Below are 15,466 nucleotides of genomic sequence, written 5' to 3' on the forward strand. Positions count from 1 at the left end.
GGAAAAATGTTTATAATTACACCGAGAAAACATAAAAAACAGGAGTTAGATTTGGATTAGAGTATGGGTTCCAATTTCATATTAAACACTGTTACAAATATTGATTGGAAACCCTTCGTATTACTTCTACCAAGAACAGTAAAAAATTACGCAATACAGCCGCAACAAAATCCATCAAAAATGGCAAACTGACTTAAGCATACCCAGTCAGCCAACGAAAAAAAATCTGCTGAGCTTCGAACTCTGAAGCGAACTGCTCGCTCTTTTCTCGCCATGCTTGACTGCTGGCCTGTGAATACCCCCAGAAGTATTGGTTTTACCTGTGAAGGTATCTATATACATTCTGCTTCGTCCGCACTTGGGCAAACCAAACAACCAGCCTTTACTGCGGGGCCGATGCTCAACCAGCCAGACCCTGAGTGCAACCGAATAAATTACAGACTCACTAGTTTTTGTTTGAATTTTAATCGGAAAGGAATTAAGTCGTTCAGTGCTCCCGGTCTACCGTCGAACACCCTGAAGTAGTAGAGAGCAGCCCTGCAATAAATCTCCGTCTCACGATTCTGTGTTTCACCAACCGCGTCGTCCATAGCTACTTATCCGTTTAAATGTTACGATTAATCTTTTCACCCCCGCGATTGTTGAAACGAAACTAGCAGCATTCGAATTGTTGGCACAATAGAAGCTCGATGTTGCAGGTCAGTTTTCAGCTTTCGACTGCTACCCGAACGGACGGAAGTAACAAAATTAAGGTATGACGGAGTAAATGGATACAGAAAAACCAATGGGTAGCTTCATCTTGTTGTTCAGCTAATGTGAATAAAATAAATTGAACTATATTTTTTTCTTCACCCATATAGGGACTAATATTCCTCAAATCGTAATTTGTTACAATTTGTCTGGTATTTTTATTGAAAGAAATGTGTTATAATCTTGTAATGTGACTCTAGTCGGGACAGCTCTGTTTTATCGGGCGTTGTTTTATTGTCCCAATAAACCAACTAACCGACACCCACAATCAAACGTGCCATCAGAGTTGGTGTTGCTGCTGCTGCAATCTTACCCTTTCACACAACGGAGCTAGTTTCAAGATTGCCGTAATAATGCATGATTGTTATTCCACGATTCTCTCTGCACCCACTCTCAAGGACTCTTGAACCTTCTCCTTTGAACAAAGCCCGGTAGCCGGCTTCCCCTAATGACGACTGTTTCTCTAATGTTGTTTTTTTTTTCTTTTTTCCTATTTTACAGGGTATGCCAGAGCAATGGGCGCTCATGCTGAAGAACTCTAACATTAGCAAACAGGAACAGAAGAAGAACCCGCAGGCGGTGCTGGACGTGCTCAATTGGTTCGACAACAGCAGCAAACAGCGACCCAGTTCCAAGTATATGACCCATGGTTTGCACACCACAACGCACTCTGGTAAGTTGAAAGCTTCAAGGTTTCGACATTTCGGTCGGTTAAAGCTACTCAATTCCTTTCCCAATCCTCTAAACGGCTCAATATTTCGTAAATTATGAAACATGTTGTAGAAGGTCAGTACGCCAAGTATCCGATTCAATGTACTATAAGCTAAGGAAAATCCTTACTTTACACGATATAACTGCATTATTTAGGACCAATCACCAAGGGATGCTCTGTTACGAGCTAACTCATAAGCTAGTTATTCGTTTCCTGTTCTCATCCCGAGCAGAAGAAAATAACTACTAAATACCAAAGTTATTCCATGCCAGTTAATTTCAAATACTTACTACCTGAATGAGGTATGAATGAGCCCTGCATAAGAGGTAAAATACCTCAAATAATATCTCAAGCATATTCTACGAATACCAAACTGATAATTAGATCAGGTATAGTAATACCTAAATAATACTTGATGGATTTTCATATAAAAGTGATTTTTCCTCAATACCTATCGAAAACCGAAATGTAGTATTTTTTATTGTTTTAAACATTTTTTTCAAATACCATCATAATACCGTTTTGATTCATATTACGGACACTTAAGGCCTCAGGGAAGTATAGCACAGCATAGAGCATTCAAAATAAATCATTTTGTATGATTCCTCAGCGTTATCGAGCGCCGGAAACCCTTAACTTTCGAATCTTGGGTAAAGAATACGCTTCCGCAACTTGAATAATTTTAAATAAATCGAAATGTATAGCCTTTTGTTGATTCTTATTCCGGACGAGTCCTCACTTTTGTCTCATATTCCGGACACTTTGATTCGAATTCCGGACATCCCATGAAAATCATTAATAGAAAAGTCAAATCATCAAATGAAATTGTTCAACCACTAAAGAGACGTCTAAAGTAGTTGTGCATTATAAATTTGCATAGATATTTATCAAAATAGCTTATTAAAACGAGCCTCGAAGTTGTGACCTTTCAAACGGCAAAAATTGAAACATTTCGTGTGAAATGTTTCCCATACAAAGTAGAGTGTCCGGAATTAAAAGCTGTCCGTAATATGAATCAAAACGGTACCTAAGTGAGGTATTAACAACTGTACAATACATAATTATGGTATGATACCAAAATATGGTACGCATAAGTTATTGCGAGTTATTTTTTCCTCCTCGGAATGCCATGGATTGACCGAAACATGGGCAGCCTGAATATCCAAACAGAATTACGTTCAATATATATTCGAATATTTTAAAAATTGTCAACTACTCAAAATATTTGAGTCATGGTTAAATTCTTGGAGAATTCCCAGAGTCCACCAAAATGTTTGACTCCTGCTATAGATCGAACCAATAGTTCAATGGTTGCTTTAACCTCAACTGATCTTGTTGGAAATCTGCCAAAAATCTTCAATAAAACTCAAAAGGGATCTGCCAAGGATCTACCAATCATTTTGAAATACAGTCGACTCTCCACATCTCGATGTTCTACATCTCGATATCTCTCCCTATGTCGATGATTTATTCGGTTCCTTCATTCTACATACAATTTCCCTCTCCATATCTCGATATTTCCATACCTCGATGTGTTCCTGTTGATTTTCTGTTCCCAATTTTTTCTTCGTATGTCGATATCACCAATATCGAAGGTTACTAGACCATTTTTTCGTGATTCCAAGCAAATTAGGAGCCCGAAATGACATCTGCCTGTTTATTATTTTCGCTTTTTCCCTGACAACGGAGCGGTTTTCAATCTAGTGTTCATTAAAAGTATGTTCTTTGTCTCGATATCGCCATATCTCCACATCCCTTTGATATCGAGATGTAGAGAGTCAACTGTATTTCTATCCAGAAATTCGTCAAGTCTTTTCAGAGATAGGGTGCCGGTGCCATTAGTGGACTACCTAAGTTATAAAAAATCATAACAAAATAACGAAAAGCCTTAGCAGAGATCTTTTGGCGTCAACAGAAAGATTTCAACCTCTACTATATGGGAAAAATATAGAAAGAGTGATAAAACTAATTTTTTAACATAAAATCGCTTGAGCCACTATTGGTACACGTGTTCCAGTAGTTGCGCTAGTGCTCCAGTAGTAGACGTTTGGGAATTATACAAGGCATTTTAAACAAAAAGGCAAATTTTTACACAGGTTTAACATTTTTCCCTTCGAACAGCAACTAATATCTTTCGAATGAAGTATTAAAAGCATCTCTGGGACTTTTCTTCATTTTTATACATTCATTTTAAAAACTGCTTCTATCCGTTGATCCACTACTGGAACACGACGGCAACTATTGGTGCAAGGGAGCAAATTTTTTGCGTAAACCTAATTATTTATATGACTTTTTGGTGAAATAAAAAGCTGAAATTTGGCAAATCGACTAAACTAGAGGCGATCTATCCACCAAAAATAGCACATGTCGTTTTTATCAAAAAATGTACGTTTTATTCCATAGTCCAATCTACTGGTACATTACAACCATTGGTACCGGCACCCTACCACAGTAACTCTGAATACTTCCTAGAAATTTATTTATATATTTTACTATAAATTGTATCAGGATGTATCTATCCAGTGAGGTGGTATCGCCAAGACCTTCAGGTATTATTTTTAGAAATCTGTAAGATTTTTTCCAGATTCTGTAGATCCAACCAGATATCGTCAAAAATCTTTCACAAATCTCAAAATCCACTATCTATCTACCTATATAAATAAAAATGGAGTGGTGTTTGTATGTCACAAAATGGCTTGATAAAGGATGAACGGGTTGACGTAAATTTGTTACTGCTGCACTCGTCAAGGGATGCGACGTGATCGTGTGAGGAACGACGTTTTACTACAGCCTATTTGATGGCAGTTTGCCGGGACCACTAGTTTTGAAATAATTTCATCCACAAGTGCATTGAAGTATTCGTCAAAAAGTCTTTTCACAAGTTAACCCTGGAATGACTTGGAGCAAATCTTTACATATTCTTTTATATACTTTTCTATGAATTATTCTAAGGAATTTATTCATGATAATTGTATCAGGATACACTTCGATCTATCTGGTGAGTTCTTGGCGATGAATCCATAATATAGGGTGAGCAATAGTAGCATTTATTTCACAGTTTATGGTACTTTCCAGTGATTCCTTCAGGTGTTAACACTTCAGTCGTCGCGCTGTTGTATTTTGTACAACACTGTTGACAAAACCTCGGTTTTCGTTCACAACAGCAGCGTGGTGGTTCTGACGGTGGCAAACCACGCGACGACTGGAAGGTTAATATTTATATTTATCCATGAACTCTAAAAAAAACATTTACAAAAATACTTTCAATTTCATTTTTTTTATGGAATACGTGTTGGAACACCTTTCCAACGAAGTTTGGGAAGACTTTCGTATCGTTTATACGTTTAACCGTTTATTCACTCTTGATATTCGCACTCGTTAGCAACAGGACCGTTCCTTTGCCCCAATATATGAACTGACTCGCTTATTGCCTTGCATGGCCGCGAGGTAGAAATTGGAGGAGGCAAATGATCTGGTTTGTAATTGATTCTCAAAATATTAACGGTTACATCTTATAATCCTAACATACATGACATAATAGAACAAGAATTATCAGTAGTAATGTTTAAAAAGACCTTGAAAATAAAATTTAAAAATCTTTGCCAGTGTCCTTGGAACAATCCCTGGAAGAATCTGAAGAAATTCAAGAGACGCGGAGCTATTGAAATTTTTCGATGTCACATCTGATGATTTCTCAGCTCTAGCATAGTCTTTCGCATTGGCGTAGCTAGAACTTTTTTTCTGGAGGGGGCCTTGGAGGTTCCAGTGTGTTCTAGTGTCATGGTTGTCAAATACCGTCACAGTCGTAGTTTTTACAAATCTCGTATTTTCATGGATTTTTAGTCATTTTACTTTTAAATTTAGACTTCTTTCAAAAAATGTACCCTACATTCGAATGTATTCTTTTTTTTTCCTTTTTTTTTCAATGATCTGCAGACGAAGAATCCACCAAAACTATAGGAGACTTGAAAAGTTTGTTAAAATATCTTTAAATAAATTAATCCAAGGAATTTTTGGAATACTTTGTCAACAAATAAGGCATTCGCCACAAATTTGCCAAAATTTTCTCTAAATTTTCTATTATGTATTTTGCATTAGATTGTTATAAGAACTTCTACTATAATCTTTCCAATAATTTATTCAAAACCGAAATTCAACAATTGATTTTTTCAGGACCTCATGCAATGCTTCCTTCAGGTTTCATTTCTATTATTATAAATTGTGTACGAAAATCTCCAAGAACAGTACATTTATCGGCAAAATCCAAAGGAAATTGCTCTTGAGTGTCATACATTTCAACAAGGATAATACTTAAAAAAAAAAAAATACTGGATAAATCACAGAGGGCTTTCTGAATGAATTCTCATATCGAGTTTTCAAAAAGTTTACGAGTTTCACGATTTTCCAGAAACAATTCAAAGAAATCTGTCCTAGAATTCATCCCAGATTTACTCTAGTGATTCTTGCTGGTATTTCTTTAAAGTTTTCTATAAGGAATCTTACAGAATTCAATTCTGAGAAACCTCGAAGAGATTTCTCTTAATTATTTTGTCTTCAAATGTTTCAACAGATTATTTTACAAGTTTTGTTATATTCCTTTATATTCCATTAAAATCTACTAGTTCTCTAATAGATTCCTGGATTGCTTCTACCGAAAACATTTGAAAAATAAATGAGTTTTTCAAGCTGTTCTTCCGAACTATGGCATTTTTACACATTTGCCCAGAATTCCGTTCTAAGATTCTTCTGTAAATGATCTTCTGATAGGTCGTTGGGTTCCAAGAAAGTGACAATTCATTCATGAAGTCCTCCATCAATGTCTTCTGGAATCTATCAGAAATATTACCTTTTTTGAATTCAAAAATAAATCCGGCTGAACTACTCTAGTACTTCAGAAATTCTTTTAAAGAGTTTTCTGGAATTTATCTAGGTATCATTTCATCAATATTTCTAAATATTCTTGATGTTTTTATGGTTTATTCTAAGGTATTATACTGTAATTTGCCTTTAGAGAAACCAAAAAATTAAAACATTTTTGTGATTTCCACAGGAGTTATGATAAAAAGAAAAACTAGATATGCAAACATGTTGTGAGGAGAGTAGGAATTTACAAAAGAATTTCTAGAGCATTTTTTAAATTTGCTTAGAGGACTTAAGGGAGCGAAGTTATTCCTAGTATACTACATGAAGAAATGTTTTCTTAAGAGAAAGAGAAATATCAATATAAATAATAAAACGATTACGATATTTCTTGAAGAAATATTGATTTTTATCCTTGAGCAATAGCTGGTGGATTAATTCGAGATTGCTTTTCGTGTATTTGCAATACATCTTGGAGAGTTGTTGATGTAATTTCGGTGGTAGGTCATTTGGCATAAAGCCGTTTGACATAAAGTCGTTCTGCATAATGGGTCTGAAACCAAGGATTGCTTAAGATGATATTCGTTTTTCCGTCTCTTTTGAATCTTTTGATGACATCAGGCTTATTTTGGAGTCACAACATTTTTTTAAATCCATACCTTGGAAAATCTTTAAACGAACACCATGCATGTTGAGAACCTACCAATCATTTTTGCTATAGGATCGTTGGTGTTGATCTCGGTAAAAGCTTAAAAAAATGCCGATATTTAATTCTAAGTCACTCATTAAGCCAAACGGCCATTATGCCAAACGACCATTACGCCAAATGACTTTATGACAACAGGGTACAATCGTAATTTCAACTGATATGTCTGGCTGGCACACCATCACTGGCGGAACGCAGGAAGGCATTGGAATGGAAACTTAAGAAGTTAACTTTGATAAAGCGGGTAACTTTGATAGTGCGAGATCCACAACATATCAAACGAAATAACGAAGTTTCTGTCAATCAGTTAAGCAAAATGAATGCAAAAGTAAAGAGTATTAGTATGACACTTCATGTCAAAGCTATTTTCTTTGAAATCAAGTGCATTTGAAGACTTATATGTAAATATTAAAAATTTATAAGATTTTAGCATTTTTGCAACGCTGACAAACAATCTGTTTTACGATCACTATTTGATGAAGTCATTATGAGTTCGTCACTTATCCTTGACAGCCTAGTTATAGTAGAACATGATTTCTGTCTCAAATCTCTAAGCGAAACCCATTTTTACAAACTGGAACCATTTTTGTAATCTAAGTCAGAAATTTCCATATAGCGTTAAACGCCTAGAGGTATGCAACGCCCTATAAATGTTCCGTAATTCATTCAATTTTGTTCGATTTATACTCCTTTATCAAAGTTATCCCAAAACAGAAAACCTACTTTCGATTACATGAAAAATAATATATCCATTCAGAATAAATCTTTTGGCAATCTATCTAGTGCAATCGATAGCTAGTATGTCAGTACTTGTTTTAAAAATATAAATTGTAATTCTTTGAAACAGAATGCATAAATATTGAAGTTTTCTTCGAAAAAACTATCAAAGATACCCCGTTTTACGGTATATAAATTTAATGAGTGCGTTATGAAGTTCACAGAGATGAAACGTGATAAAATTTATTATAGATTTTCCTTCAGAAATTTTTTAGCACATTCTGTTAGAATTTAGAAGAACAATTCTCGAAAAATTCCGATACAAAATTATGCAAAAAAAAAAAGAGATTTTTGACCTGCTATCCTTGATCCCTATCTGCCTGTATTGAATACTTCCCTTTAAAATTATATTTTTTATCATCTCATATCTAATATCCTGAATAATTTGGGGGAGAGCTGCAAGATTCTGGGGTCCTGGCCATACAGCTCCCCCCCTGTTCCTACGCCAATTGACTTTTGTAGAGTTGAAATATTGCACAAAATAAGGCTGATATTGCACATACATTGCTGATACATATTTTTTTCTTTTGATGTAAATCCCCCCTCCCCCTTCAAAAAATCGAAAATGTAAAATTTAATCAAACTGAACAACAGATGAAATGACTGTCCAGAGGACGATTGAAAAATTTGCAAAATTGCGTCAAAAATAAAGAATAAAAAATACAAAAGAAAATTAATGTTTGTTGCAGCTTTTTTTTTTTTTTAACGACCCACCACTGACCCCCACACCAAAGAGCTCACACAGAGAGCCCCCTGGTAGTGGACACTTACTTGTATAAAACAATTTTAAACTAATACGCGGAGGTTTGAACAACATATACAAACAGTGTGAAATCCCAGTGGAAAATTGTTCCTTTGAAGGGATTCACAGACATAAGGAATATATAACAGATTGATTAACATATTATAAACTACAGTGATAACAATTGTGGCTTAATATAACAAAAAGTAAATAACTACGAGTAAGAAAATTATGCAGGTAAAAACTAGCATGAGCCAGAAAAACCCTACATTATTAAATGGTTGACACGTTACAGTAAGTAATCATTTACATTCCTCAGTAAATGTTGCTTCAGCTTGCTTTTAAAATGAATGTTGTTAATTATGTTTTTTAAATCATTTGGAAGTGCATTAAACTTTAAAGGGCCGTAACTGGTGATACGTTCTAGCCCCAGATTCGTGTATGCTCTGCTTCTCGAAAGCTCAAATGAATGTCTAGTATTATGGATATTTAATCTATATGGAAAAGAAATGTTGTGATGGAAACTGCGGTTGTTCAAAGTATTGTGTACATACATAATTGTTTGGCAATCGCGCAATCCAAGTACGGGGATGACTTTGTGATTCAAATTACTGTAGAGCGAAAATGTTGGGAAGAATGGAGATAAATTAAAAATAACTTTCAAGCATCTATTCTGCAAAACCTGTAATCTCCTAATTTTCGATTTTGCGGCATGACCCCAGACAATAATGAGGTACTGAAGAATTGAATGGATACAAGCATAATAAAATTGCATTAGCACATCTTTGTGCACAAAAGAACGTACTCTTTTCACTAGTCCACATAACGACGCCATTTTACCTGATACATTTCTTATGTGGCAATCCCACGAAAGGCAAGGATCCAAATGCAAACCTAAATATTTGAAAGATGAAACTTTTTCAAGATAAACATTTCTGACGCATGGGTCAGGATGTTGCGGTATTGATTTACGGGGAGAATGAAAAACCATATACTTTGTCTTTGCCAGATTTAACGAAAGACGATTGCCGTTGAAGTATTCTATGAGACTCTCAAGATCCTTTTCAATATCGTTGACAATTAGTTGAACATTGGCCTGCGGGTAAAACAATGCAGTGTCATCCGCAAAAAGTCTTGGAATTCCTCGAAGTCTTAAGTTACCCAAATCATTAATAAAAACTAAAAACAATAGAGGACCAATGTTACTCCCTTGTGGCACTCCAATATCAATTGGGCGTAAACTACTACGAACGCCATTTATTACAACAAATTGCTTCCTATTTGAAAGATAACTTCTTATAAGATTGTTTGCGATTCCTCTTATACCACATCTGTCGAGTTTTTTCAGAAGAATTTCATGGTTTATTGTGTCAAAAGCTTTTTTCAAATCAATGAAAAGACCTCCAACAATGTTTTTTTGATCTATTTGACTGATCAACTCATCAATAAGCTCAATAATTGCAGTAGTAGTTCCACAACCTTCCCGAAAGCCGTATTGAAATTTATAAAATACATTGTTGGCACACAAAAAATTTACAAGCCGGCATGTTAGAAGTTTCTCCAAAATTTTGTTCAGGACTGACAAAGTAGAAATTGGGCGATAGTTAGAGGGATCCTGTTTGTCTCCAGATTTGAATACAGGTGTAACTTTTGCGATTTTTAGAATATTGGGATAAGATCCAGTTGTTATCATTTTATTGAAGAGCTTAGCCAAGATTACTGAAAATGGCTCTATGTTAGCTTTCAACAAATCTGCTGGAAAGTTGTCATGCCCTTTGCTTTTTCTCCCATCAAGCTGGCTTATCAAAATACGAACTTCGTTCGTAGTTGTTGGTCTAAGAAATATAGTGTTGCTAACATGTTTTACAGTTTTTAAAAAATCATAATTGTCATTTGGCAATTTATCGGCCAAATTGTTTCCAATGCTGGAGAAAAAGCTATTAAATTCTTCGGCAACATCATACTCTGAATCTAATAACCGTCCATCTTTAAGTAATTTTATTTGATCGGTCTCTTTAGAACGGCCAAATATTTGATTGAGGGTTTTCCACACATTGGCATGGCTAGAACTTTTCAAAATGTTTTCGTAATATACTCTTTTGCATCGTATTTTCGCATTTTTAACTTTTTTAGAAACATGAGCCAGCATTTCAGTATTACGTCTATCATTGGGATTAATTTTGTGTTTTTCAAGATAATTATTTTTTATTTGTATCAATCGCCAGAGGCCATAAGTCATCCATGGGCAATGTACTCCTTTAATTTTGACATTTTTAGTTACGGTTTTAGTACACTCAACCAATAATGAATTATAACTTGTGACAAGAGTGTACAAAGTAGCATCAACATCGTCAGTGATTTGAAGATTATTTAGCAAGATTGAAAATTGGGTTCGCAGTTTCTCGTGATCTACCATTTTTATTTTAAGTTCTTGTTGCCTTTTACCAACACCGAAAGGAAGAGACGAAATCACAGGAAGATGATCACTCATATCGCTAAATATAGTGTAATTTTGGAATTGTGCAGCAAGATCCATTGGACAAATGCAGTGGTCTAAGATATTGTTACTTATTGGGCGCGTTGGAATAGTGTTTGCACATAAATATCCGTAAGATTCTAATAAATTTTTATAACGAATTACTATGTTGTTGTTTTGCATGTTGATTGGAACGTTTACATCGCCAAAAAGAAAAAATGGTTTAGACGGCGTGGAGGTTGATAACCAGCCTTCTAAAATATTTTGAAATTCATTGTAATCAAATGATGGTGGACGATAAACACCGACAACATTGAGAAAGTTGCCACGAAATTTGATTTCTAAGTGCACGTAGTGCAAGCCATCAATAGTTTTGTTGTCTATCAATTTATATTCTAAAGATGTTCTTATAAAAACAGCTAACCCACCAGATGATCTATCACGGCATGAGAAAAAAGCACGGTAACCAGGAATGTTATAAACACAAATATTCTCCTTTTTCAACCACGATTCACCGACAATTATGACATCAATATCTATTTTACACTCATTCACAAAATAAATCAATTCATCAAATTTCTCAAAATTATTCATTCCTCTTACATTCCACTGGATCACATTCAAACAGTTGTTGTTAATCCCACAATTTTGATTAAAAGCATTTAAACTATTATAATACTTGTTTACAATCATATTCGGTAAGGTATCCATTTTAAACATTTAGGTATTTATACAACTAATCGAAATTATTCTTGAAATTATTTTACTGTACATTTTTTCTACGCTTAGGTGACGGAGAATGCCCAGAAGCATTAGCGTCATCAGGCCCGTGTGTAGACAGCAAGAAGCGATTCATAATACGACTAAGATCTTCTCTGGTTTTAACAATCTCTGGTTTACTGCCATCATCTTTCTTAACCAACACAACTCCGCCCCTACCAGCCCAAACGTACTTAACATTCAGCATTTCCTGGTGCTCTCTAAGCTCTTTCAAAAGCTCCAAAGAGAGAGGAGACAACTCATCTCGTAATGTTACGTTCATCGGTTTCCCATTAACATTGAACGTTTTATCGATGGCTGTTGAAAGTAACTTTCCAAACTGTTTTTTCTTATTGAACACTGCCTCTTTTGATTCACTATCATGGAATACAATTCTAATAGGAACCAGCTCGTTACTAGCTTTGGTGTTGACAAAAATACGCTCAGCAGATGCTACAAGTTCAGAGGGCTCTCTGAGTCCTAAGTACAAGAGTATTTTTTCCACTAACTGCAGTACATTTTCACCAGGAACAGCAGGAATACCCCACACAACAGCTTTGTTTACCAAGGATGCTCTGTCAGACCTATCCACATTAGCTTCTAACTTATGTACCATACCCTGTAACTGATGCTGCGATTTTTTCAAATGGTCTATTTCCTCTTTCAACTTTTCATTTTCTAGCTTTAGATCCTTAAAATCGGTGACAATCTCATCAAATTTAGCTGATAAAAATTCTTGGGATTTTTCGATTGAAGTAGTGATTTGTTTAACATCTGCTTTAACCGACAGCATTTCCTTAGCAATAGATGCTGAAATAGTTGCTTTCATTTCAGCAGCAAACGAAGACATCAAGGAGTGATTAGTATTTTGCATAGTTACGATTCATTGATAAATAGCAGAACAATCAGATGAACAAAAATATTCGGTATCCCTCATACGACGCTCAGCATTTCCAACAATGTTTTTACATTTAAAATGAGAACTCGTTAAACAGTACATACACGTTAAAAATTTGGAACCATCCGTATCTTTTTTTTGAACAAATATTGCAGATATAAACGTCATCTGTATCCATTATGCAAATTTTAGATGAAAAAGCAAGCTGAAGCAAAAAAAATAAAATATCAACAAACAGGAATGTAAATAAATAATCTATATGAGGAGCAACACGAACTAATACTAAAACGTAAAATCAGAACAAAATTGAAACACACAAGCTATTTGGTTGAATGGGGTGAAGTACTAGAATAACGACAGATAGGTGTTGCCAGATACAAACATTTAATAAAAAGTCCTACGGTTTTTTTGTGCGTGAATAATAACCACAACAATAACGACAACCAATGCTGAACATGAACTCTAGTATCCACGGCTAGTCTGTAAAACGAACGTTGAAGTTTGTTTTCCAGCCTACCAGACTAAACCGCTCAACCAGGACCAAAGCACTTTGCTCGTCAAGTAGCCGTTTGGGCTGCAAGAAGTATCACAAATACAAGCTTTTTTGTCTAGGGAGCGAGACCACAATGAGCATCAATCAGATAACTAACAAATGTTTTCGCTTGTCAAGTGGCCGTTTGGGCGGCAAAGAATAGCACGATAAACCTTTGAAAGAATCGACGACACTAGCAAAGTGTATCTATAGGTGTACTTACAATTAACTTCTACTCAATTCGTTATATTTTCACCGACAATTTTTTTCGTTTCAATACAGCATCGACAGCATAACAACAGCAGCAACAACAAGCAGGAGCGCGTTCAGAATGAATCACACAAAAAAACAATAGACCCTTTTATCAAAATCACTAATGGGCATAATAATCTATTTTTTCAGTAGTATTCAAATAGTAACCACAACCATAACACCATTTAGCTTGCACAACAACGTTATCACTTTACAATCGCACAAAAATCAAGAATTAATTTAAGTGTATACACAATTAAACTGAATTAAAACGCGGGAAGGAAAAGATTGCGTGTCAACCATACAACAGTGTTGCCAGTATGAATTAACTTCTAATAAAGCTCTTATAGATTCCGAGAAATAAGATCAAGTCTTCCCGAGTCAAGTCTACCCAGTCTCCCCCAAGGGTTTATAGGAGGAGGAGTGATTTGATATTTCTTGCGCGCCATAAAATTTCTTATCATGGGGAAGAGGGGTTGAAAAATCATGAAATTTGTCTTACGTAATTGATAGATAGCCTCTAAGAATCTGGATGTCACTTTTGGTTGGTACACTCACTGGATCCACGAATTATGAACAAGTCTGATAAAGTTTGGCTCAATAAAAGACCCACAAAAGTCTTACAAAACATTCTTCAGCGCTTCCTACAAAAATTTCTCCTTAAATCGTTTAAAATTTTCAAAGCATTTCTCTTGATGTTTATTCATGATATTTTTCATATATTCCTCTGGTGATTCTTCAAGTGGTCACACAAAGAAAACGTTTCCAAGAAGAATGTCTTAAGTAAATTTCACCAGAAAATCCTAAATAAATTAAATTAATTAACTCATTACGCGTGGTGAAAATGGATAAACTATGGGTTTAATTATGAAAAAACAATTTAAAAGGTTACAAGTTTCGAATGCAAATCCCCACAGATCACGCAAACCCTATTCCATCAGATGGTTGGATGTGGGTTATGAAAAGGGTCTGCGTGATCTGTGGGGATTTGAATTTGAAACTTGTAATAATCTAAGTTATTGGGTCACCAAGTGGCTCAGTAGCTTAGTTAGTAAAGCGCTCTTTTTTTTTTTTTTTTGTTTTTTACAAGGGGGAAATCTGCAAACAGATCCCCTGAGAAGATAACTCAGGGAATGCGGGGATGACGCACCAACGACGACCCGCTAAAACCAGCCTATGCACTGTGCATGAGCAATTCATTTAGAATTGCTCAAGTGGTGAACAGTGCATCGACATGACCCTCATCTCCCCGGAACCACCTTACGGTATTTCTTCGGGAAGGGACCAGTGCATATAGCACAACACGTGTAGCAGAAGTAGCCTAGGCAAACTGCTTCTCCTAGCCGACTTAGACAATGTTACAAGGTACCAGCCTCGGCAGGGCTAATCCTCTGCAGCCAACTCTTGGTCGGCGCGCCATAGACGCTGCAATTCTAACATAATGTGAGTGACAGCCGTAGTTACTGCATTCCAGCACTCGGCATCCGCACACATTCTCTCTATAATATTGTCGGGGGACGTGTCCCCTCCGCATGTAGTGAGCATGCGACCTCTCACAACAATGAAACGGGGGCAATCGAACACGACATGCTCCGCTGTTTCCTCTACACCAGCACAATTGGGGCACGCAGGAGATTCTGAGTGCCCGAACCTATGCAGGTACTGTCTATAGCAACCATGTCCTGACAGAAACTGCGTCAGGTGGAAGTTCACTTCCCCATGGCTTCTACCATACCAATCTGACACATTTGGTATTAGTCGATGGGTCCATCTACCCTTAGTGGAGTTATCCCATTCCTGCTGCCAGCTTCTGAGCGTTTCCTCTTTACACGTGTCGCGGACTCCTCTGGTACCCCTTTGGTTGAAGCATTGAACATCTTCCTTGATGATGAGCCCGATGGGCGTCATCCCGGCTATGATGCACACGGCCTCTTTAGATACCGTCCGGTATGCACTTGCTACTCTTAAGCACATTATCCTGTACGTGCTTTCCAACCGCTTT

General features: G+C 36.1%; 1 protein-coding gene across 7 annotated transcripts in view; it reads left to right on the top strand.

The window, feature by feature from the left end:
• LOC5575304 (serine/threonine-protein kinase PAK 1) overlaps positions 1–15,466 on the top strand; it is a 190,676-nt gene that overhangs the window by 144,596 nt on the left and 30,614 nt on the right. For all 7 annotated transcript variants that reach the window (XM_021852834.1, XM_021852830.1, XM_021852832.1 and 4 more), the window contains one exon: positions 1,252–1,423. In XM_021852834.1, the coding sequence (XP_021708526.1) occupies positions 1,252–1,423 (172 nt within the window). The remainder of the gene's footprint in view (positions 1–1,251; positions 1,424–15,466) is intronic.

Source organism: Aedes aegypti, chromosome 3 (genome assembly GCF_002204515.2).
Source record: "Aedes aegypti strain LVP_AGWG chromosome 3, AaegL5.0 Primary Assembly, whole genome shotgun sequence".
In the NCBI taxonomy this organism is placed as follows: Eukaryota; Metazoa; Arthropoda; class Insecta; order Diptera; family Culicidae; genus Aedes; species Aedes aegypti.